At 44.1% G+C, this 25,883-nt stretch overlaps 2 protein-coding genes across 2 annotated transcripts in view; one reads left to right on the top strand and one right to left on the bottom strand.

Moving 5' to 3' along the window:
- Positions 1–25,883, bottom strand: part of LOC144696927 (uncharacterized) — an 84,730-nt gene that overhangs the window by 5,340 nt on the left and 53,507 nt on the right. The window contains exon 5 of the mRNA XM_078568643.1: positions 1,275–1,525. Within this exon, the coding sequence (XP_078424769.1) occupies positions 1,275–1,525 (251 nt within the window). The remainder of the gene's footprint in view (positions 1–1,274; positions 1,526–25,883) is intronic.
- On the top strand, positions 8,240–10,074 carry LOC144697603 (uncharacterized). The gene has a single exon (XM_078569642.1). The coding sequence runs from the start codon at positions 8,580–8,582 to the stop codon at positions 10,002–10,004; it is 1,425 nt and encodes a 474-aa protein (XP_078425768.1). The 5' UTR covers positions 8,240–8,579; the 3' UTR covers positions 10,005–10,074.

Raw genomic sequence — 25,883 nt, 5'->3', positions numbered from 1 at the left:
TCTCAACCATACCTCTGTAACAGCAGTTACATCATACTTCCTTGTGTTAATTTGTGCCGTCAAGTCATCTGTCTTATTTGTCAGACTCCTTGCATTAAAATAAATACCATCCAACCGTACCAAACTCCCTTGTGCCTTAACTGGCCTATAACTTATATGCCTTCTAGACTCAGTTACTCTCTCTTCTAATTTTGGCTTCTAATTCTTCTAAACTCCAATGGATACAGGCCCAGCCTTTCATCATAAGACAACACCTTCATCCCAGGAATCAGCATAGTGAACCTTCTCTGAACTGCTTCCAGTGCAAGCATATCCCTCCTTAAGTAAGGAGACCAAAACTGTACACAGTATTCCACGTGTGGTCTCACCAATTTCCTGTACAGTTGTAGCAAGACATCCCTACCTTTATACTCCATCCTTTTTGCCTTCCTAATCACTTGCAGTACCTGAATGCTGACTTTTTGTAATTCATGGCCAAGGACACCCAGATCCCTCTGTTCTGCAGCATTCTGCAGTCTCTCTCTATTTCAATAATATTCTGTTTTTTCATTCTTCCTGCCAAACTGGACATCCTCACATTTTATCACATTATACTCTATCTGCCAATTTCTTGCCACTCACTTAACCTATCTATATCTGTTTTCAGACTCTTTGTATCCTCCTCACAACTTGCTTTCATACCTATCTTTCTATCATTAGCAAATATAGCTACAATACAATTGGTCCCTTCAGTCAAGTCATTTGTATAGATCATAAATATTTGAGGCCCCAATACTGATCCCTCTGGCACTCCACTAGTTACAGTTTGCCAACCAGAAAATTACCCATTTATCCCAACTCACTCTTTCCTGTTAGTTAGCCAATCCTCTATCCATGCTAATATATCACCTCCAACACCATGAGCTCTTATCTTGTGCACTAACCTTTAATGTGACAGTTCATTGAAGGCCTTTTGTAAATTTAAACACAGTACATCTCCAGGTTCCCCTTTATCGACACTGCTTATTACATCCTCAAAGAATTCAAGGCTCCTCCATCATTTTGGAGGTGACGATGGGAGAGGCAGGGGAGAGGGAGCACCCTTCAAAAGAAACTAACATGAATTAGAGATATTAAAGAGATCCAACACACTGTGTGTTTAACACAAGGCTGATTTGACTTTTGTCCAGAATATTAATCACTGTAACTGAGCATGACTTCTTTAACATCAGAAACAGACTCCAATGAACAAATGGATTAACAGCAAAATTCAATCAGAGTAGTTACTTGTGAACTCGCTGGTGTCTCAGCAGGGTGGATGAGTGAGAAAATCCCTTTTTACACACGGAGCAGGTGAATGGCTTATCCCCTGTGTGAACTCGCTGGTGTGTCAGCAAGGTTGACGACTGAGTGAATCTCTTCCCACATTTGGAGCAGCTGAATGGTCTCTCCCCAGTGTGAACTCGCTGGTGCATCAGCAGGCATGATGACCGAGTGAATCCCTTCCCACACTCTGTGCAGGTGAATGGATTCTCTCCAGTGTGAACTCGTTCGTGCACAATGAGGTCAGATAATTGCCTGAACCCAGTCCCACAGTGAGAGCACCTGAACAGTCTCTCATCCGTATGAACACGTTGATGGCGCATCAGTTCCCTGGAACTTTTATAGCACATCACGCAGTCTGGACACCTAAAAGGTCTCTCGTCAGTGTGAAGTCGCTGGTGAGCCAACAGGTTGCATGACAGAGTGAATCCCTTCCCACATTCAGAGTATATGGTCTCTCCCCAGTGTGACTGCGACGATGAGTTTCCAGCTCAACTGGATAATTGAATCCCTTCCCACAGTCCCCACATTTCCATCGTTTCTCCCCATTGTGACTGCATTTATGTTCTGACAGGTCAGATGATTGGTTGAAGCCTCGTCCACACACAGAACACATGTACAGTTTCTCTTCACTGTGAACGGTGCTTTCTCCCTTCATGTTCAAAATCCGATGATATTAAGGTTATGATAAATTGGGCGACTGCATCAGGTCCTGATGTGATATTTGGTTGGGGTTGTCTGGATGCAAATCCTCACCTTCTAATACTCTGTGAAATTGATTTAAAACAGAAAAAAGGGAGTGAAAGGCTGCTCACAAAAACAAAAGGCAGGTTGTGAAATTGAGCTGAATGTATCTGGTAATTTGTGGGGACAGCATGAGGAAAAAACTGTTTGATTCTTGTAAAAACGCATCTGTTTCACTAATGTCCTTCAGGGAAGGGAACCTGCCAGACAGTCTGGACTTACTGAAGACTCTGACCTCTGTGGGAGGAGGGTGAGGGAAACAGGGCGAGAAGGAGGGAGATTTTATATGCCTTAAACCCGACCAGAACTTTGACAAAACCTCCGAAATCCTCAACCTCCACCACCTAAATGTAAATCCTCCCCTTCTAACCCCCTGTAAAAGGAGTTTCCAAAATCCAACCCTGTCAGTCCAGGATAGAAATGCACAATATTCTCTCCTCCTCCTGACAGGGACGAGGATGATCGCGCATGCGCCCTGGTGAATATTGCCCCCTATAAAGATGGCGGCCGTTAACTCGGGCCTGTCAGGTTCAGTTCCGCGGCTGTTGCCCTACCTGGACTCAATGCAGGATTGGTAGATTTTTAATCTTGGTCCGAGGCCTCCACTGGGTGTTTATGAAGCCTCTGCGCCCATTCCGCCGCCTCCGTTATGCCCGTATAATCAGCCGTAATTCACTGATTTCGGAGTCCAGATGACCACCTCATTGCAGTTCCAGCACCTAAACTGCACATGCGCCAGTTCCAACCCGCAGTGCGCATGCTCCATTCACAGTCCACCACTACGCCTGCGCAAGGGTTTCCTGTAGTGAGTATAGGGTACATTCTGTATCGTCGAGGATGCTGGGTAACAGCCACGCCATTGAACGATGACATTGTTCAATAGAACATTATGATTTGTGATCTGATGACGATGCAGCCATAGGGCCAATATATAAAATTATTAAATTAATTGACACAGCAAACAAAGTGGCCCTCCACCATAATTCTGTCTGGGTGTAATTCACAGCATAACAAACCACTACGGTTAAGTGTGAACTCACTGGAGTCTCAGCAGCTGGGGTGAACAAGTGATTTTTTTCCCCATACACGGAACATTTAAACCATGCCTTCCCTGTAAGAGTATACCTATTGTGGATAAAATCGTTTGAATTTATGAAGCTGAGGTGTGAATAGGTGAGCAAACTGAATAAGTCCCTGGAATTAAAACTCGAATGATGACCATGAAACCATTGTTAATTTTCGTAAAAACCCATCTGGTTCACGAATGTCGTTTAGGGAAGGAAATCTACTGTCTCACCTGGTCTGACCTACATGTGATTCCAGACCCACAGCAATGTGGTTGACTCTTTAAAAATGCCCTCTGAACAACGGCAATTAGGGATGTGCAATAAATGCTGGCCTAGCCAGCGACACCCACATCCCACAAACGAATAAAAAGAAACACGTGCGTAGTATCTGCGTGGTCACTCTCTGGTGTGACTGTCCTGCTGTGTCAGAAAATGGGATAACTGAGTGAATCCATTTCCACATTCAGCTGGTGAACGATCTATTCATGTGAATTTACCTGTGAGTCTCCAGATCAGACGGGGATCTCAAACCTTTCCGGTGTTGAATTCCAGATTCTCAACATTCTCCTGGTAAAAAAAAACTTCAAGTGCTGTAAATCTGAAATAAAAACAGAAAATTCTGCAATTTTCTGCAGAACTGGGAGCATCCACAGAGAGGAAATATAATTTACGTTTCAGATCTGCAACCTTTCATCAGAAATGTACTGTGTCAGTGCACAAAGCTGAAATGTTAACTATGTTTCCGAATCCACAGACGTTGCCAGACATAGAACCATAGAAAAGTTATAGCACAGAAGGAGGCCATTTGGCCCATCTTGTCCATGCCAGCCCGAGGACACCTAGGTGCCTAATCCCACCTTCCTGCACCCGGCCCATAGCCCTGCATCTTACAGTACTTTAGGTGAGGATTTGAAGCATTTTCTGATTGTATCTCCTGTTAAAGGAGTTTCTCCCGAATTGCACATTAGATTTGTTGGTAATAAACTTATATTTATTTTCATCCATCTCAAACTGGAACCATTTTCAACTTGCCTACCCTGTCAACCCATTTATAATCTTAAAAACTCGATCAGGTCATCTGTCACTCTCTTTGCCAGAGAAAACATCTCCAGCTTGTTCAATCTTTCTTGATAGGTATAACCTGCCAGTTCTGGCATTATTCCAGTACATTTGATACAAGCACAGCAGATATAACAACCAGCTTTTCACCTCCGTTCCCGCGTTTCAGGGCCACAAATACACTTTCTGAGTGATACAGCAATTTACTTGTACTTCTTCCAATTTAGGATCACGTATTCACTGCTCATGATGTGATCCCCTCCATACTGAGGTGACTAAATCAAGATTGGGTAACTGCTTTGTGGAATATCACCATTCAATCTTCAAATGTATTCCTGAGCATCCAGTCATTTGCTATTTTAATTCTCCACCCCATTCCTGGTCTGACCTCTCTGTCCTCAGCCTCCTGCACTGGTCATAATCACCACTCCCATTATTTCAGACTGCAGGTGCTAGTAATGATTCTGCTGATGCTATTCATACACCCTCTGGATCTGAATTTTATTTGTTCGTCATATTAGTGTATTGTCTCATTATCACACAATTGTGTCTGATATTATCCTCCCCTTTGTCATTTAATCACTCCTGCCGTCCATTAACAATGCTTTTTCCTTCTCTTCCCCTCTCTTTTTCCTGACTCTGTACTTGTTTGTGAACAATTACATCTCTAAATTCTTCAAGTTCGATAAAGGTTCACTCACCTTAAACATTAATTCTGCTGCCCTCTCCATAGAGGCTATTTGGCCTGCTGAGTGTTTCCAACTATATCTCTTTGAAATTCAGATTTGCAGCATCGCAGTGTTTTGTTTTTGGGTCACTGTGGAACAGTTTTCTCTCGCTTAATGTGACCTGTTTAAAGAAGTTAAAGAAGGAGCTATTAAGGAATGAGGCAACAGTTACTGTCACCCTGTTCCAAAACAAATGGAACAAAATGCACTTCTTAAACTATTGTTTCATGGGATGTAGGGTCGCTGTCAAGACCAGCATTTATGACCAAAACCTAATTTCCATTGAACTTTATGGCTTGATCAGCCATTTTAAAAAGTAGTAAAAAGTCAACCACATCACCATGGGCCGGGAGTCACATGTAGGTCAGACCAGGTATGGACAGGAGATTTCACCCCCTGTAGGAACTTAGAGAACCAGGTGGGTTTTCATGACAATCGATGATAGTTTCATGGTCACCATTACAGAGGCTAGTTTTGAAATTCAGACTTGTTGATTAAATTTCTCCCACTGCCATAATGGGATTTAACCTGTGCCCACGCGTCTGGGTTATTAGTCCAGTGGCCTGATCACCTGCCCTTTGCAATTGAAACACAACATTTCCACGTCGGATGAAACCAGGAATTTCACTTGTAAATCAAATATTATGATCACTGCACTATGGAAATCAGTGTCAAACATCCCTGACCAAGGGGAACTGTCCATACATCTCTCAGTCTAATTCACAAAAAGGAAATGCTGGGAATACTGAGCAGGTCAGATCGAGTCTGTGGAGAGAGAAACAGTTAATGGTCCAAGACATTGAACTTCCAGCAGGACAAGTTCACAGACACGGAAAGTGGGGGATGGGGAAATAATAAAAGAGAAGTTTGTGATTGGGATAGATTAAATTACAAAGGGGATGAGGATGCATGGCAAAAGCGATGGTAATGGAACTCGTGATGAAACTACAGGTGGAAGAACGTTATGTATCTGTCATCTATTTCTGCTCTGATTGGAAATGTGTTGCTTCTCTGTTGACCCATTCACTTCACTAAAAACTCTCATTCTTTCTCCACCATTATCTTTTATAAACATTTCATTGAACAAACATAGGCAGTTACATAGGAAAACAATCATCATTTTGAAGTGTTGAAACAATGAAACACATAGTTTCATAACCATTTTGTTCATGGTTCATCTTAATATTTTACAGATAATCTTTAGTTTGGGGAAGATTAAGGTTGTGAGGAAAAGGTTATTAACATTCTAGGCTTTTGAAATTGCCACAACACCTCAAGAAATGGTAGTTCAAAGAGTAACACATGTTTGTTTAACATGGTCTGCAGAAGAGGGAGAGAGAGAGAAAGCTATAAAATGTCAGGTGCACTCATTTGGCTAGAAATCTGGAGACAGAGTGTGTATGAGCTGTATTGTCCTGACTTTGTTAAAAAGGTAAATTTTTAAAGCAGACTTCAAGGTTAAGAAGTTTGGTTAATTAATGTAAATATCTATTGGTACATAGGCTCTCTTTTGAAATACCATCATGCATTGTACATTAGACCACACCTACAAACTTGTCCCTTGTACTTCCAGTGAAGTCGAGGGCAGTTTTCAGTGGCTGCTTCAGTGGACTGAAAATCAGAGTGATGCACAGAAACAATGTGGTTCTGATGAAAGGTCACAGACTGAAATACATGTAAATTATGTTTCTTTCTCCACAGACGCAATCAGATCTGCTGAAAATTCCAGCACTTTCTGTTTTTCATTCAGATTTCCAGCATCCGCAGTATTTTTCTTTTCCTGAACTGGAGAGTGCTGAGAAGGTGGAGCTCATTGCAAGAAGGGTTTGAGATCCCCGTCTGAGCTGGAAACTATGAGTAAAATCACAGCATGAAAAGATCATCACCATCTGGAAGCGGAAGGGGATTCAGTTGGTCATCCCATTTACTGACACAATAGCAGTCAGACTGCAGAGAGACCTTTCAGATATTTCACGAGTGAGAAAGGATTTGCTTAGTTTTCTTACCAATTTAGAAAGTTCAAAGGATTTGATTCATAAATCAGCGCTTTCTTTCTAGAAAGAGACATCTTAAGTGTTCTGAGCCTTGGGGAAAAAACAATTTCTTTCCCCCACGTTCTGAGACTCCAGTGAGTTTGAATTTAATTGTTGAAGTGTTAATTTCTATTAATTACACCCAGGACGGAACTATGGTGGAGGACCCGTGTACTTTGGCTGCTGTTTCAATTGATGTGATAATGTCATATCTTGCCCCTATGACTCCAATCGATCACAAAACACGGTTTTCTACTCAACAATATCGCTGCTCAATGGCCGGGGCTTTACCCAGCATTCGCGGCGGTGCAGAATGTGCCCGATCCTCGCTGCAGGCGCAATACTGGGTGTGAGTCGAGCATTGTGGGTGCTTTTAGGGGAGCATGCGCAGTTGCTTCCTGCAGCAAGAGCTGGTCGAAGGAGATGACAATTTCCGAGTATAGGCGAGTAACTGAAGCCGGTAGATGGGGAGGATCGGAGGTGGTGGAGTGGGCAGTGAGATTTTATACAGATCCACTGGCAGTTCGACACCCGAATAAATTGCAGTGGTCCCGCGGTCGCAGCGAACGGTCGTGGGGGCAGCTGCGGGCCGCGGTTCTCAGTAAAATGGCGGAGTTAACGGCCGCCATCTTTACTGGGATCAATGTGCAGCGGGGCGCATGCGCGGTCATCCCTGTCCCTGTCAGCAGGAGGAGAGAATATTGTGCATTTCCTGGACTGACAGGAATGGATTTTCGAAACTCCTTTTACAGGGGGTTAGAAGGGGAGGATTTACACACAGCAAACTCAAACCAAGAGAAATATTTGTCTCGTCTGACATAGGTCTTTAAAATAAAAACAAAAATTGCTGGAAAAACTCAGCAGGTCTGACAGCATCAACGGACAGAAAGACAGAGTTAATGTTTCGAGTCCATATGACTTCTTCAGAACTCAAGAGTCATACGGACTCGAAATGTTAACTCTGTCTTTCTCTCCACAGTTTCTGTCAGACCTGCTGAGTTTTTCCTGCAATTTTTGTTTTTGTTTCAGATTTCCAGCATCCGCAGTATTTTGATTTTATCTAGGTCTTTAAAATTCTCATTAGGATGGGCAGGTCGATGCGGACAGAATGTTTCCACTTGTTGGTCTGTCCAATGCTGGAGGTCTTCTGTACACAATAGTTACAAATAAATCCAACAGGAAAACTGGAGATGCTTCTTTCCTGAGGCAGTAATTAAAATGTGGAACTCACTACTACAGTAAGTGGCTGAGAAAAATACCTGAGACTCTTTCAAAAAGAAACTGGATGAGAACATGAGAGAAAAGGGATTAGAAAGATCAACTGAACGGCTGAGATTAGGTTGGCAGAATGGGAGGAAATTCATGTGGATTAGAAACTCCAGTACAGACTAGATAAACCGAATGGCCTGTTTGTGTAATGTATACTCCGTGTAATTCTTTGTAAACTTATTTTACAGGGTAATAGAAGAGGAGGATTTGCAGACAGGAATATCAAACCAAACCTCACGTCTGACAGAATCAACTGGTTCATTGGGACCTGAAGATTTGTACATCTGAAGGGAATTAATCGACCGTCTCAGCTGGAAACCGGTGAGAGGCTGTTCACCTGCTCCTCCTGTGTGAAGGGATTAATACAGCTGGTAAACATGCTGACACGACAGCGAACTCACAACAGTGAGAGGCTATTCACTTGCTCTGCATGTGGGAAGAAATTCATGTGTTCATCCAACCTGCTGGCACACCAGCTTGATCACTTTGATGAGAAGCCTCTTCAATGCTCTGACTCTGGGAAAAGCATTAAAATCTCTGAGGAACTAGTCCAACAGCAGCGAGTTCACACTGATGAAAGACCGTTCAGCTGCTCCCACTGCGGGAAGAGGTTCAGGCTGTTCTCCCGCCTTGCAGAGCACCAGCTCCTTCACACTCATGAGAGGCCGTTCAGCTGCTCTCACTGTGGGGAGTCGTTCAGCGAGTCAGGGCGTCTCACTGAGCACCAGCGAGTTCACACCAAGGACAGGCCATTCAGCTCCTCCCAGTGTGGGAAGGCATTCACTCAGTTTTCAAGCTACACTAAGCACCAACTGGTTCACTCAGATGAGAGACCTTTTAAATGCTCCGAATGTGAGAAAACCTTTAAAAGAAGCATTGATCTGCTGAGGCACCAGTGCATTCACACTGGGGAGAGACCATTCCCCTGCTCTGTGTGTGGAAAGAGATTCACTCATTCTTTCCACCTTCTGACACATAAGCGTGGTCACACCGGGGAGAGACCATTCATCTGCTCCGTGTGTGGAAAGAGTTTCATTCGGTCATCCAGCCTTCTGATACACCAACGGATTCACACCGGGGAGAGACCATTCACCTGCTCCATATGTGGCAAGGGATTCACTCGTTCAAACCAACTTCTGATACACAAGCGAGTTCATACTGGAGAGAGACCGTTCACCTGCTCCGTGTGTGGGAAGAGATTCACTCAGTCAGCCAACTTGTGGACACATCAGCGGGTTTACACTGGGGAGAGGCCGTTCATCTGCTCCGTGTGTGGCAAGAGTTTCTCTCGTTTGTCCTACCTTGAGGTACATGAGCGAGTTCACACCGGTGTGAGGCCGTTCACCTGCTCAACGTGTGGGAAGAGATTCGCTCATTCATCCCATCTGGTGAGACACCAGCGCAGTCACACTGGAGAAAGGCCATTCACCTGCACAGTATGTGGGAAGGGTTTCACTTGTTCATCTTATCTGGTGAGACACCAGCGCATTCACAATAGGGAGAGGCCGTACACCTGCTCCTTGTGTGGGAAGGGATTCAATGATTCAACCCACCTGCTGAGACACCACTGCATTCATATGGGGTTGAGGCCGTTCTCCTGTTCTGTGTGTGAGAAGGGATTCACTAATTCATCCAACCTGCTGAGACACCAACGTGTTCACACTGGGGAGAGGCCATTCACCTGCTCCGTGTGTGAGAAGAGATTTACTCGGTCATCCGACCTGCTGAAACATAAGAGAGTTCACATGTTACCAGAAAAGTTGGATTCAGTTGTTGATGCTGAGAATCACATCCAGAACTGAACCTTTTCTCCTTTCTAACTCTAGATTATTTCAGTTCTCATACCTTCAGTTACTCTCATGGACAAGTCCCAGCTCCCCGTACCTCCCAGGGCATCTCAACATTTTATGATTTACATCAATGTCTTAGATGAGGGGAGTGAAGAAGTAGCTAAATTTGCAGAGGACACAAAGATAGGTAGGAAAGTATGTTGTGAAGAGGACATGAGGAGATTGCAGATGGATATAGGTAGGTTGAGTGAGTGGACAAAGATCTGGCAAATGGAGTTTAATGTGGGAAAATGTGAAGTTCACTTTGGCAGGAAGAACGAAAAAGCAGAGCATTACTGAAATGGAGAACGGCTGCATAATTCTGAGGTGCAGAGGGATCTAGGTATTCTAGTACATGAGTCACAAAAAGTTAGTATGCAGGTACAGCAAGTAATTAAGAAGGCTAATGGAATGCGATCCTTTATTTCGAGAGGGATTGAACATAAATGTAAGGGTTTCACGCTTCAGTTGTACAGGGCATTGGTGAGATTGCACCTCGAATACTGTATACAGTTTTGGTCTCCTTATTTAAGGAAGGATATAAATGCATTGGAGGTGGTTCAAAGGAGGTTTACTGGATTGATACCTGGAATGAGTGGGTTGTCATATGAAAGGTTGGACAGACTGAGCTTGTTTCCACTGGAGTTTGGAAGAGTGAGGGGTGATTTGATTGAAGTATACAAGATCCTGAACGGCCTTGACAAGGTGGACGTCGAAAGGATGTTTCCTCTTGTGTGTGAGTCCAGAACCAGGGGGCACTGTTTTAAAATCTGGGTCACCCTTTTTGGACAGAAATTAGAACTTTTTCTCTCTCAGAGCGTTCTGCAACTTTGGAACTCTGCCTCTGAAGGCGGTGGTGGCGGGGTCACTGAAAATTTTTAAAGCAGATGTAAATAGATTCTTGTTAGGCAAGGGAATCAAATGTTATCAGGATTGAAACACAAGAAGATCAGCCATGACCTTCTTGAATAGTGGATCAGGCTCAAGGGGCCAAATGGTCTACTCCTGTTCCTATTTCTTATGTTATTATGTCTCTCCTAGCCTTAGCATCCAGGGAAGCATAACACATCCAGGATCATTATTGGTGAAATTTTGCTGAACAATTGTGAAAAGAGAGACACCCTGTTGAAGTTTTTCATCCTGCACTCATCAGGACAGATTTGTAAGAATACCAATTGTAAATGGAACAATGATTTATACTACATGAGAAGATGGGCTGATTGGTTGGCAAGAGGACTCTGATTGGTAGAGGTGTTACCACGGAAAATGCACCAGGCAATAGTTAACTGCCAAGCTTTTGTTTAAATTCAAACCAGGCAGGTTGACTCTGATTGGTCATGGGAAATGAACCAGGGAATGACTGTCCCTTAGCTTTTGTTTTGTTGAGAAAGCGCAAAGAAAGTGTGTGGACATACTCTTTCTGTTTGCAAAGGACAGGACCCTGTGTGTGAATACATGAGTTTCTAGCATGTGTAAGTGAGCTATACCGTGAGCATGACTGACAATTTTAAATTGTTTGTCAGTGTCATTCTTAGCACAATCAGATTTGTTTAGTAAGTGCTGTCCAATTGCAGAGTCACTTATCATGTTGGACACTTTGTTCTGAGATTTGCAAGCATGGGCCGGTTGATTATGGTCAGTACTTTGCCTGTTGCGAACAGCCAAAGGGATGTTCTGTTTATCAAAAATGATACCAGAAATGTGTGTGTTTACATATGAGGAAAGGATTGACAGGCTGGGTCTCTTCTCTCTTGGATAAAGGAGACTGAGAGGTGACCTAATCGAGGCCTTTAAAATGATGAAAGGTTTTGATAGAGAGGATACAGAGAGAATGTTTCCTCTTGTGGGGAAGAGAGACCATCAATATAAGATAGTCACCAAGAATCCAATAGGGAATTCAGAAGAAACTTCCTAACCCAGAGAGTGGTGAGAATGTGGAACTCACTATCACAGGGAGTGGGTGAAGTGTATAGTATGGATGTATTTAAGGGGAAACGAGATAAGCACAAGAGGGAGAAGGGAGTAGAGGGTTACAGTGATAGATTTAGATGAGGAAAGATGGGAGGAGGCTCGAGTGGATCATAAACACCAGCATGGACTGGTTAGGCTGAATGGCCTATTTCTGTGCCTTATATCCTCTGTAATCCTATGTAATCGAGCTCTGAATCCACTGTATTATTTCTGTTTGTGTCTGGAAGCAGCATGGCATTAACCTGAAGACTAAACTCAGACTCTCCCAGGCCATTGTCCTTACCACCCTGCTGTATGGAGCAGAATCCTGGGTCTGCTATCGGAGCCACGTCAAAGCTCTGGAACGCTTCCACCAAAGACACCTGAGGTCCATCACGAGGATTCGATGGCAGGACAAAATCACAAAACAACGAGGTCTCCATCGTGCTGGACTCAACAGCACAGAGACCACCCTCCAGAAAATTCCACTTGGATGGCCAGGCCATGTCCCCCACATGGATGATGACAGAATCCCCAAGCAGATCGTCAATGGGGAACTGTCTCAGGGTAAACAACATCAAGGTGGTCAGTACAAACGGTACAAGGACACCCTTAAAAAAGAGCCTTACAAACTTGTGCATTGCAGACCACCTCTCTGGGGAAAACATTGCAGCCGACCGGCCCATGTGGAGGCAAACACTGAAATTTGGTTCAGCATGTTTCAAGGACCATCTACTCCAGACTCGCAACATCCGATGTGCCCAGAGGAAGACCAGTGGTGGAGCAGCTGCAGAAGTTCCTCCGGCACCAACAACAACAACATGAACTGCCAGTTCTGTGGGCGTCCATGTTGATCCCACATCGGACTCTTCAGTCATGAGAGGAGCCACAGAAAACGATGCAATCATTGACAGCTTGGACATACTCGAACAACGAGGCGTCTACCCCAACATTACCCGTGTTCCCCGGATCAGGGAACTATACTCTGTCTGTATGATTGCAGTGCTGTTAATAAAGTCAGGAAAAGACAATCTATTGTTGTGAGTTTGATTATCTGGTGTCTGAAATCACAAGATTCAGTACTTAGAGTCAACAAGATGAACAAGGAAACACGTCATGGCCCAATATTCCAGCTTGATATTCCCAGGAGAATGTCTGTTATCTAACACCTCGAGTGGACAGAACAGAGAAAGATCCCAACTGTAAGAAACCCTCGAATCATTTGTAAATATCTTTCAAATGTTGACAGGTTCCAACTGTCAGTTTCCATTATATTGAAGTCAATGGGAGGTGAGAGAGCGGTTATTCTAGAATTATAAAGAACACGAGTTAGACCACAGCTAGAGTACTGAGTACAGTTCAGGTCACCACATTACAGGAAGGATGTGATTGTACTGGAGAGGGTAGAGAAGAGATTTATCTGGATGTTGCCCAGATTGGGGAATTTTAACTGTGAGGAAAGATCGGATAGACTGGGATTGTTTTCTGTGGAACAGAGGAGGCTGAGGGGAGATTTAATTGAGATGTATAAAATTATGAGGGGCCCAGATAGAGCAGACAGCACCTATTTCATTAACAGAGAGATCAGTAACCAGGGGGCAAAGATTTAAACTAATTAATGGAGGATTAGAGGGGAGCTGAGTAATGTTTTCACCCAGAGAGTGGTTGGGGATCTGGAACTCACTGTCTGAAAGGGTCGTAGAGACAGAAACTCTCATCACATTTAAGAAACACTCCAATATACAGTTGGAGGTGCTGTAACCTCCAGGGCTACAGACCAAGAGCTGGAAAGTGGGATTAGACTGGATAACTAATTTTCGGCCAGCACATGCATGATGGGCTCAATGGCCTCCTCTGTGCTGTAAATTTCTGTGATGACAAGTGGTCCTCGTGTTTTTATCCGAGACAGGCCTCTGCCCAGTCATTTGCTCCAAATGTTGATGTGATGGTTGAAGCTAAGAGGTGTCAGGAGCAGCAGGAGCAGTAAATAAATGGAAATGTCAGTAAATACTGATATAGTTTATCTGTATCTAGTTCCATTTTAATAACTTCTGCTGAATGTGACCCTCACCCAGTGCCAGGATATCAGATCAGAGCCACCATGGAAAATTAGTTTGACACTCCTGAGTCTCTGTAACCCCCTCCAGTTCCACAACCCTCTGTGTAAATACCAGGTGTTGTTGTTGGATTACACCCTGAGATAGACAATGTCAACGGGATCCTCAGTGTCTCTGTAGACTCCTCCAGCCCCAAACCCTCTGTGTAAATACAAGGTGTTGTTGTTGGATTCACCCTGAGATAGACAATGTCAACCCGATTCCCCTCATCCACAAACACAACAACTTCTCCACAAAACACAAACAGGTTTGCAAGTTGTGACCTTTTCTGGAAGCCATGTTGAGGATCTCTAATGGCTCCTTCTCTTCCCCAGTGATCAGAAACAGCATCTCTTAGGATCCCTTCAAGCATCTTCCCTGTGATTGACATCACACTGATGGGCCTGTCATTCCCTGGCTCTGCTTTGTCTCCAATTCGGAAAGTGGGAACTAAGTGAGCTGCCTTCCAATCACAGGGAACAATCCCCGACTCTATTGAGCTGTTGAAGATTCGGCCAAGGGGCTCAAAGAGCAGCCATCCCATCTCTTTAAGCTGCCTTGGGTGGGTATCATCTGGATCTGGAGCACCATCTAGTTTGAGATTTCCTATTTTATCCAGGATGACAATCACTTTCTACTTTAATATTGATGATGTTACTGTCAACAGCACATCCCACAGCTGGATTCTGAACATCATCCATAGGAGTGCAGACTGATGTGAAATAGTCATTTAACAGCTCTGTTATATCCTGGCAATCTGTTTCAATCTGTCCTGAGCTGACTGTGACTCAAAACCATCTTTAACTTTCTTCTCACTCCTGATGGAGCTGGAAAAGTTGTCACTATTATTCCTATAACTGTTCACCACCTTCCTTTCCAAAGATTGCTTCACTTCTCTAACAGCTGCTTGTGTCTCCCTCAATTGTGGGTGATATTTGTCCCTATTCTCCTGGACACTGAATCCATCTTGTTCTAAACTGGGTTCAATGTCAGACAGTTCAGGGAGTCGGGAATCATTCACCCCTAGACCTACACTGACAGGTAAAACCCCAGACAGCTCCTCAGTAAGGATCCCTTGGTTTTTCACCATGTATTAGTCAGGATACTGAAACCCACCTTTCTGACAGTCCACTTCCGGAGGCCCCACTCCCTGAGCCTATAACCTTCAGCAGGGTCAGTGGTGGAGTTCCACAGCGGGAGTGATCCCAGAGTAACTATTGGGATTGCACCACCATGGATATCTTGAGTTGTCTATTTATAGTTATCCTGGTGTCTAACACACGCACATCAATAAAACAGGGAATTCCTGGAAACACGGTGCAGATCCTTCTTTACCTGGAGATCAAATGTCTGTGGTATAATTGTCCCAGCATTTAACAGGCTCCTGTGAACTCCACTATCTGCTCTTTCAATGCAGATTTTAACAAATGTCTTTCAAATAAGTTAACATTGTCCTGAAATGGTAGCTGTCGTATAATTACCACAGTCATTTTCAGGCTGGAAACTTAAACCTGCCATTTCTCTTTCAAGACAAGAACACATCACAGTTTTACACCAATCTCTGATTTGACAGCACATTTCCAGCATTCACCATTGAAAAACAGAAATTGCTGCAAAATCTCAGCAGGTCTGGCAGCATCTGCAGAGAGAAAAACAGAGTTAACGTTTTAAGCCCAATATGGCTCTTCTTCGGTTCCAAAACATTAACTCTGTTTCTGTCTCCACAGATGCTGCCAGACCTGCTGAGATTTTCCAGCATTTTCTGTTTCTGGTTTAGACATCCACAGTATTTTGCTTTATTTCACTGTTGTTCTTCCTGATTCTAAACACGATTGTAAAGGAGCCTTTTATCCCATCTGAACCATGGAAAAAAGCAGCTGACACACATTTCTTCCACACTTCAGGATTAACCCGCACAAAATCTCTTCAGTGTCAGTGAAGAGATGAGAAAGACAAAAGTGCCATTTGTCCCTCAGTGTGACCCTGAAGGACTGTGTCCAGGCTGAAGTTCTGTTCCTGCCGTGTGACCCTCCCCCAGATTGTCCTTTCTGAGCTCCAGCTAGGTGATGTTAAACACGCAGGTGGGAAAGACAAAAATCTACAACAATATGTTCAAAACAAAGCTGATTTATTTGACATTTATCCAAATGTTAAACTCCAGCCCAGTTAGAGGGATAATGAACATCATCAGAAGCAAACTCCAACTCTCAGAATGAACATGGTCCAGTCCTGGATGTGATTAACAGCTGCAAGAACAGCAGAATCCAACCCCTGCAGTCACTTGTAAACTCACTGGTGTCAGTAGGTGAGATGACCGAGTGAATCTCTTCCCACACATGGAGCAGGTGAACCGCCTGTCACCAGTGTGAATGTGTTTGTGTGTCAGCAGGCCCATTTTGCTATTAAATCTCTGTTCACACAATTTAGAAAAGGTTTCTTATCAGTGTGAACAAGTTTATGTGTTTTAAGGTGGGATGACTGAGTGAATCTCTTCCCACACATGTAATAGGTGAACGGTGTCTCCCCAGTGTGAGTGCGCTGCTGGACACTGAGTTCACATGATCAACAGTACCCAGTCCCAGTGAGAGCAACTGAATGGTCTTGTCAGTGTGAACACAATGATGGTGCGTCAGCTCCATAGGACTTTTATAGCACTTCCTACAATCCAGAGATTGAAAAGATCGTCCGTCAGTGTGAACTCACTGGTTTGTTTATTGCATTAAGGCGTTATATAAAAACAAATTAAGTGTCATTGACTTGCACATATATCACTGTTCCGACATCATCACTGGGTGAAAATCCTGTAATTCCTTATCTAACAGCATTGTGGGAGCACCTTCACCACATGGACTGCAGCTGTTCAAGAAGGTCAAACATCATCTTCTCTACAGGTAAATGGGGACTGGCAATATATGCTACAGGTCTTGTTAATGACACCCAAATCCCAAGAATAAATTTTAAAAACTTGTATGTAAATATGGATATGTAAAATAAATTAAAAACACCTACAAAAATAATTGTTCTTGAAACAATATTCTTTTACATTGTCTGGACAGTGTCCGTTTAGCAACCTGATCCCCCCCTAGAATCTACCTCCCTTGACAATTTCACATTGGAAATTTCTGGGCCCGACTGGGTTCCAAAGTCCTCAGGGTTAAACCCAGCAGCTTCTCCTCCATCTCCACTCCAGCTCAAACTGATGCAACAAAGGCTTCCAAAAGGGAATTGGATAAATTGCTGGGCTATGAGGAAAGGGCAGGGGAGTGGGACCAGCTGATTTGCTGTTCTGGAGAGCCAGCACGAGCATGACGGTGAAATGGCACCTTCTGAATTGCAATCACTCAATGATCCTCAGATTCAATGAAAAAGGACTTACACCGGAGGCCAGGGACCAACTTCTGCAACCAACACGCAGCCCATTACAAATCAGTTATTAAATGGTCCATCTCTGTTTCTAGACTCAGTTCTGTGAGCAACAGCTGCAATAAAACAAATGCAAAATACTACGTTTGCTGTAAATCTGAAAGAAAAAGAGCAAATGCTGGAAATGCTCCAGGTCAGACAGTAACTGTAGAAAAAGAGAGTTAACATTTCAGGATGTGCAGAATCAATTACAGGGAATAAAAATTCAGCAGAATTTTATGGGCAGTATAAGCTCAGAAGCAGAAGAGAATGATCTCTAGTGCAGGAAATACAATTCCTGACCACGGGAAGATAAAGCTGGTAAATCAGCGGTGTATAGACGGGAGACGGGCAGCAGGGGACACCTCATTTAGACACAGCTGGCAGAAATAACAGGGAAATACCAAACATGGTTAAAATACACCCATTGTTCGATGGAGAGGAAGTTAGACAATGGAAGAGAGGTGATCAGGGAGGTAGAGGTGAAACAGAGCAATGGATGGATATAGATTCAGATCCACAGTAAAGAAGCCATACCAGCCCCAAAGCTATGGAAACCAGAGAACAGCACTAAAAGCTCTAAATTGTAGATGAATGTTGAATAATACTCACCTCTGAAACAATTTCACTGTTTTCAAATTTAAAATCTCCTGCTAGAGCCTGTAGCTGGAAAGATATTACAAGCAGTGAAAGCACCTGTAAAAGGATATTACAAAAGTCAGTCCAGGTTTGAAATTCAGAAGAGACAAACATTTATCTTGGTTTGAGTTTCCTGTGTGTTGATCCTCCTCTTCTAACCCTCTGTAAAAGGAGTTTCCAAAATCCATCACTGTTTGTCCAGGATAGAAATTCACAACATTCCCTCCTCCTGACCTAGGATTACTTAAGCAGTGACAACTTCCATTGGAAGCAGGTCAGAGATGGTTTACTCGGCCAATTCCTGGAATGAGGGGGGTTGTCTTATGAGGAAAGGTTGAGCAGGTTGGGACTATACTCATTGGAATTTATAAGAATGAGATGTGATCTTATTGAAACATGTTAGATTCTGAGGGCTCTTGACAGATGCTGAGAGGGTGTTTCCTCTCATGGGGGAATCTAGAACAAGGGTAGGGGGGCACAGTTTACAAATAAGGGGGTCTCTCATTTTACACTGAGGAGGGGAAATTTCTTATCTCAGAGGGTCATGAGTCTGTGGAACTCATTTCTCCAGAGAGCAGTGGAGTCTGGGTCATTGAATATATTCAAGGCTGAGTTAAGCAGATTTTTGATCTACAAGGTACACAAGCGTTATGTTGGGGGTGGGGGGGGAGGGAGGGGGCGCAGACAGGAGAGTAGAGTTAAGGCCACAAGCAGACCAGCTATGACCTTATTGAATGGCAGAACAGGCTCGATGGGCTGAATGGTCTCCTGATGCTCTCATTCCAGTGCTTGGGAAGACCGCGCATGCGCCCTGCAGCAAATTGCCCCTCGCAAGATGGCGGCCGTTAACCAGGGTCTGTTCCCCAGAGCTGCAAACGCCATTCCCATTCCTGCACAGTCTGATTCAGGGCTTGCGGCCTACATCGGGTGTTTATGAAGCCTCCTTTCCCTCCCCTCCCCTCCCCTCCCCACCCTCACTTACCGGCTCCATTCCTCCCTCCGCCCCGCCCGCTCTCACCCATTTCCAAAAGCCTCTCCCGCTCTCACAGGGCTCCGATCAAAGTGACACTGCGCATGCTCCAAACGGATCAGCACGGCGCCTGCGCACTGGGCTCCTGTACAGTGACTAGAGCACATTCACATCCGCATGAAATGTTGGGTAACAGCAGCGCCATTGACACTCGAAATACAAAATATAAAATCGTTCTGTTAACCAATTGGGATAAATTAATGAAAAAAAAAGACACGTAAATGTTTGTGAATTTGTGTGCTGCTAGGTTCCATCTCCCAACGTGATTTAAATCTCTGCTCCATTCCGAATACACTGAGTTTTTAAAGCTTTTTCCAACGGTTCCCCTCTCTCTCCTCCTATGCAGGTGCTGACCCTGGCTGGGTTCTATCCCACAGTCACTGGTTCCTCTCTTTCTCTCTCTATCTTATGTTACTGAATATTCACTCTTTGATATAATGATACAGCACAGATGGAAACTAATCAGCCCATCATGCCTGTGCTGACTTTTTGGACGTCTATCCAAGTAATTCCACAGCCCGGCTGGTACTGTCAAAACGATGCATATCTGCTGTAGTAATGCAGGAGGTGAATGGGAAAGGATCTCCCAGACTCTGGGAAGATTGATTGACCAGTGTTCTGAGCTGAAATAAAACAGCAAGTACCACAAAAACTCAGCAGGTCTGGCAACTCCTCTGGAGAGAGGAACAGTGTTAGTATTTTGATTCCAATATGATTCTTTATTTTATTCAATCATGGGATGTAGGTGGTCCTATCCCTAGTTGCCCTAGCTCAGAGGGCATTTAGAGTTAACCACATTGCTGTCACATGTAGTTACCATTTCACTAAAAGACATTTGTGAATCAGATGGGTAGTCATCATTCGACTTTTAATTCCAGATTTTTATTCGCACTGTGGTGGATTATCCAGCGCATTGCCCTGGGACTCTGGATTACTAGTTTAGCAACAATACCACTCTGCCGTCTACTCCCCTTCTTCGAAACTGAAATGGACGGCCATTTTTCCTGTATTCTGACATTAAAACTTACCGTGCTTTGTTTTTTTTTATACTACAGACATGACCAATCCCTTTGCCTTTTGTTCAATCACATCTTTGTTTAATCTCTCCCGTCCTTCTGATCTTCTCTTTTGTTGTACCTGACCCTCCCCACTTTTCAATACCAGAAAACCTATTTCTCCATCTCTTCAGTTCTGAAGAAGAGTCACATTGCAGTCGAAACATTAAATCTGCTTCTCTCTCCACAGATGCTGTTAGACCTGCTGAGTTTTTACAACACCTTCCGATTTTTATTTCAGATCTCCAGCATCCGCAGTATATCGCTTTTATTTAAGGGTTCACTGGTTAGTTAAGTACAGAGTACTTGGTCGAGTTTAATTCGATAATTCTGCACACCCCACATACCACAGTGACATTATTCATAAAGGGCCAAGTGAAGGGAACATCCCTGATGTGATAGAGTAGATGAATTATTGAGTTACGAATCAAGGATATTAATATGCTGTAACCTCACAAATGCCAATTCGCTGGGATGTTGCAGTTTGAAAGAAACCCACATACTTGTCCAGTGAAAGAGGCCGTGTCCATTGGACATATTAGGGCCACACCACTGTCCAATTTCACTGGTGTTCATGTGGATGGATCTCAACTTTATGAACAAGGACTGTATCAAACTGGTGCTGCATCTTATGTCCCTCATGACAGCTGTAATATCCTTATTAAATACTCAACATAATATTTAACCCAGAAATCTGAGCTTATTGTGATCACAGCCCTTCAAAATGTCACTGATGGAAACTCCAACTATTCAGAAACTATCCATTGGTTGTAACTCCATCAGGGAAAACCTACCTCTCTGGCAAAAAAAACAAAACACAACTTCTCCACAACAGAAAGGAAACCACTCACCCACCACTCCAAATGCCGAATGATTTGGTATATTGCTGGTAAGTGACGGGAACAATTTTCTATTTGTAATGTGAATATACATCAGCAGCAAGAGTTAATGAAGAGGGTGATGGTAATAACCAGGCAGACTGACTCACCAGGAAAGTTACTCCAGAGGGAATTCCATGGGATCCACCCAGAACACTGGTACTGGTACGACAGACTCCAGTTAAACGTGATTTAAAAACTTGTCAGGACCATGACCCTGATGTGACTGTGTCCAAAGAGGCTGTACACCATAGCAAAGACTTTCCCTTATCCTTTCTCAGCAAGAACTCACTCATCCAACAAGGGTGGCTCTAATTTGACTTGGGTCACACTTTGATGCCTCAGAAAAGAATTAGTTTTGTTCATGGATCAAATTTGGGACATGTTCCTCTTTTTCCAGTCCTCGACATGTTGCATAATTACTATTGACAACACAGGATGCACCAGGATTTCCATCACTACCTGAACCTGTGACCAAATTAACCCGGACTTGTGAACGGACATGTCACATCTGAATGACGTTCCGTGGGAAACATTGAAGATTGATTATACAGGCCCACTACCCACAGTAATAGGAAGGGACCGGTATATCCTGGTAGTTGTAGTTATGCTTACCTGGTGGATTGAATCTTTCCCTGCCTGTAAAAAATGATGCAGCCACTAAAGCTAAAATCTTGTGGGAACAGATCTCTATCTGATGGGACTTTCTGAAAAGGATAGAGAGTGATATTGGTTCTCATTTCATAGCTGAATTAATGCAGCAGTTCCGTCATATTGTGGGTGTGGAACAACATTTCCACATCACCTACACCGAGCACTTAGCGGGATAGTCGAGGGCTTCACTTTTCTATAAAAACAGCACTGAGAAAAGCTGCCATGAAGGGAGCTGATGATCTGGTCAAGGTCAACTGCCTTGCCTGGTGTGTTAATGACCATTCACTCCCCTCCTGTTCACTCCTCCAATTGCAGCCCATTTCAGCTCATGACAGGGCAGAAAATGCAGATTGTGCATCGCCCTGGGATCCCACTCCCCATTGCTACTCGACAGACTCAGGACCTGTTTTTCCAGAACCTCCAACAAACCTCAGCATCCTCCCTCAGTGGGACTACAGACAGTGGAGAAGATGGTGCTGCCCATCTCAACACCTCCAGGGAGAACAACCCTACCCGTTACATTAACTGTTCAATGGGAGATGAAGTCATGTTAAAAACCTTGTGAAAAGGGTTCGGGTCGGGATGTTAATTGGGAAGGTCCATATGATGTTCTAGATAGACTTGTGGGAAACAAATCTTATATTAGCGAAATGGAAATGAAGGATGGAAATGCAATATTTGTGTTATCATGAAGATCAGTGTGAACTGTATATAATGAAAATGTCAGATAACCAGATTGAGACTAAACGCTGTGTTTGATTTTATCCAACAGGGACAAGATGTGAATGGTCATCGTGCTCCTGGACTGTGTCCAGGCTGAAGTTCTGTTCCTGCCATATGATCCTCCCCTACATTGTCCTTTCTGAGCTCCAGCCAGGTGATGTTAAACACCCAGGTGGGAAAGACAAAAATCTAAAACAATATGTTTAAAACAAAGCTGATTTATTTGCTATATAACCAGAATACTAAACTTCAGTTCAATTATTAACATCAGCAGAAACAAACTGCAACTGTCAGAATGAACATAGTTGGGGGAATTAATTTCTGGCATGTTGAGTTGTAATCCGACTGGGTGTCTGGCTTATTGTGAGAGAACATCAAGCTGTCAGGGAGAGGGATGATGTTGAGGAGAGCAGGTTTCTGATGGTGGTGTGTGTGTGTGTATGTGTATGTAAGGGAGAGACAGGCTGTGCTGAGAGTTCGGTACATGCAGCACCAGTGCAGCCCTGAATGATCGAGAACATCTCTCTCTGCCGGAGTAAGACTCTCCGCTATGTGGATGCTGCAGGGAAGGAAGAGCGGCAGGAGACTCGCAAGGAGTCTCGGGACGGAGCAGAAGTGAGTGTGCTACCAAATTTTCAACACCAAATTATCAAGGGGAGCAAACAGGAATGAAACGCCAGTGGCGAAAAGTTGGTGATGCAGGTTGATAGAGACATTGAAAAGAGCAATAAGCAATTGGTTTCATTTCTAGAGGGTGAGCGTTGAAAAACAGAAGTTTTGTTCTACCCTTTATCGAGCGATGGGAGCACTGTGCACGGTTCTGGCCTCTGTATTATAAAAAAGGATATAGAGGCACCTGAGAAGATGCAAAACAAAAAAAGATTTACAAGGGCGATTCCAGATCTGAGAGGTTATAACCATCAGGAAAGACTGAACAGGCTGGGGCTCTTTTCTCTAGAAAAGAGAAGGCTGAGGGGATGACCTGATCGAGGATCTTAAAATGATGAAAGGGTTTCGAGCGGGTAGACGTAGAGAAGTTGTGGAGGAGACCAGAATTGGGCGGTGAGGGTAGGGGTGGTTAGTGGTTATCAATATCAGATTGTCATTAATAAATCCAATGGGGAATTCAGGAGAATTTACCCAGAGAGTGGGGAGAATGTGGAACTCGCTCCCATAGGGAGTGGCCGAGGTGAATAGCATTTAAGGGAAAGAGTTAGGGTGGGGGTGGTGGCAGTGAGAATAACCCGTCAGAAGTGCTGGCACGGACTCAATGGGCTCAATGGTCTCCTTCAGTGCTGCACACATTTGGTGAATGGGAGCAAAATTTCTGCCAAGTTTTCTTTCTATATCCAAACTGGTTGGGTTCAGTCCTGTCAACACATATTTGTACCGCCCTGTGGTAACCCACTCCCTCTCGAAGATGCCGCACTGCCTCCCTCGCAGGGAATGGGGGACAGCTCCGGAGCACCGGAAGTTTGTTTCTCAGGCAGTGGGTTCAACAACCTTGGTCGTTGTTAAGATTTTAGAGTCCATTATTAAGGATGAGATTTCAGAATACTTGGAAGTGCATGGTAAAATAGGGCAAAGTCAGCATGGTTTCATCAAGGGGAGGTCATGCCTGACAAATCTGTTAGAATTCTTTACGGAGGTAACGAGTAGGTTAGACAAAGGAGAGCCAATTGATGTTATCTACTTGGACTTCCAGAAGGCCTTTGACAAGGTGCCGCACAGGAGGCTGCTCAGTAAGATAAGAGTCCATGGTGTTAGAGGCAAAGTACTAGCATGGATAGAAGATTGGCTGTCTGGCAGGAGGCAGAAAGTGGGGATAAGGGGGTCCTTCTCAGAATGGCGGCCGGTGATTAGTGGAGTTCTGCAGGGGTCAGTATTGGGACCACAACTTTTCACTTTATACGTTAATGATCGAGATGAAGGAACTGAGGGCATTCTGGCTAAGTTTGCAGATGATACAAAGGTAGGTGGAGGGACAGGTAGTATTGAGGAGGCGGGGAGGCTGCAGAAGGATTTGGACAGGTTAGGAGAATGGGCAAAGAAGTGGCAGATGGAATACAACATGGGGAAATGTGAGGTCATGCACTTTGGTAGGAAGAATAGAGGCATAGACTATTTTCTAAATGGGGAGAGATTTCAGCAATCTGGAGTGCAAAGGGACTTGGGAGTCCTAGTCCAGGATTCTCTTAAGGTTAACTTGCAGGTTTAATCGGTAGTTAGGAAGGCAAATGCAATGTTGGCATTTATTTCGAGAGGACTAGAATATAAAAGCAGGGATGTGCTGCTGAGTCTTTATAAGGCTCTGGTCAGACCACATTTAGAATATTGTGAGCAATTTCGGGCCCCGTACCTCAGGAAGGATGTTCTGGCCCTGGAGAGGGTCCAAAGGAGGTTCACGAGAACGATCCAAGGAATGAAAGGCTTAACATATGAGGAACGTTTGAGGACTCTGGGTCTATACTCGATAGAGCTTAGAAGGATGAGGGGGGATTTAATTGAAACTTACAGAATACTGAAAGGCCTGGATAGAGTGGACGTGGGGAAGATGTTTCCATTAGTAAGAGAGACTAGGACCCGAGGGCACAGCCTCAGAGTAAAGGAAAGACCTTTTAGAACAGAGATGAGGAGAAACTTCTTTAGCCAGAGAGTGGTGAATCTATGGAATTCATTGCCACAGAAGGCTGTGGAGGCCAGGTCACTGAGTGTATTTAAGAGCGAGATAGATAGGTTCTTGATTGGTAAGGGGATCAAAGGTTACGGGGCGAAGGCGGGAGAATGGGGTTGAGAAACTTATCAGCCATGATTGAATGGCAGAGCAGACTCGATGGGCCGAATGGCCTAATTTCTGCTCCTATGTCTTATGGTCTTATGGGTTCGGCACAGCTCCGGGGAAAACAGTACGGAGCCAGGAAAAGGCTGCTGGTGCCCTCCTGCCACACCTGGTAAAGCTTGGCACCTTCACAGTCAGCTATTTGAGCTGTAAATGATTGGGCATTGATATCGTGACACCTTCCCTACGACCATCAGGGTTTTCGCTGGAGTAAACAAGGAGAAACTGTTTCCAGTGGCAGGAGGGTCGGTGAACAGAGGGACACAGATTGAAGGGAATCAGGAAAAGAACCAGAGGGGGAGATGAGGGGGATTTTTTTTTTTTACACAGTGAGTTGTTGTGATCTGGGAGGTGCTGCCTGAAAGGGTGGTGGAAGCAGATTCAACAGGAACTTTCAAAAGGGGAATTGAATAAATACTTGAAGGGGAAATGTTTTCAGGGCTATGGGGGAAAGAGCAACGTGGGGGAAGTGGGACTAATTGGATAGATCTTTCCGAGAGCCAGCACAAGCACAATGGGCTGAATGGCCTCTTCCTGTGTTGTAAGATTTTATGATTCATTTCTTTCTGCCCACACACTGGATTCC

Source organism: Cetorhinus maximus, chromosome 23 (assembly GCF_964194155.1).
Source record: "Cetorhinus maximus chromosome 23, sCetMax3.hap1.1, whole genome shotgun sequence".
Taxonomy (NCBI): Eukaryota; Metazoa; Chordata; class Chondrichthyes; order Lamniformes; family Cetorhinidae; genus Cetorhinus; species Cetorhinus maximus.
The sequence above is the reverse complement of the archived record's forward strand: the minus strand, read 5'-3'. Positions and strand labels throughout refer to the sequence as shown.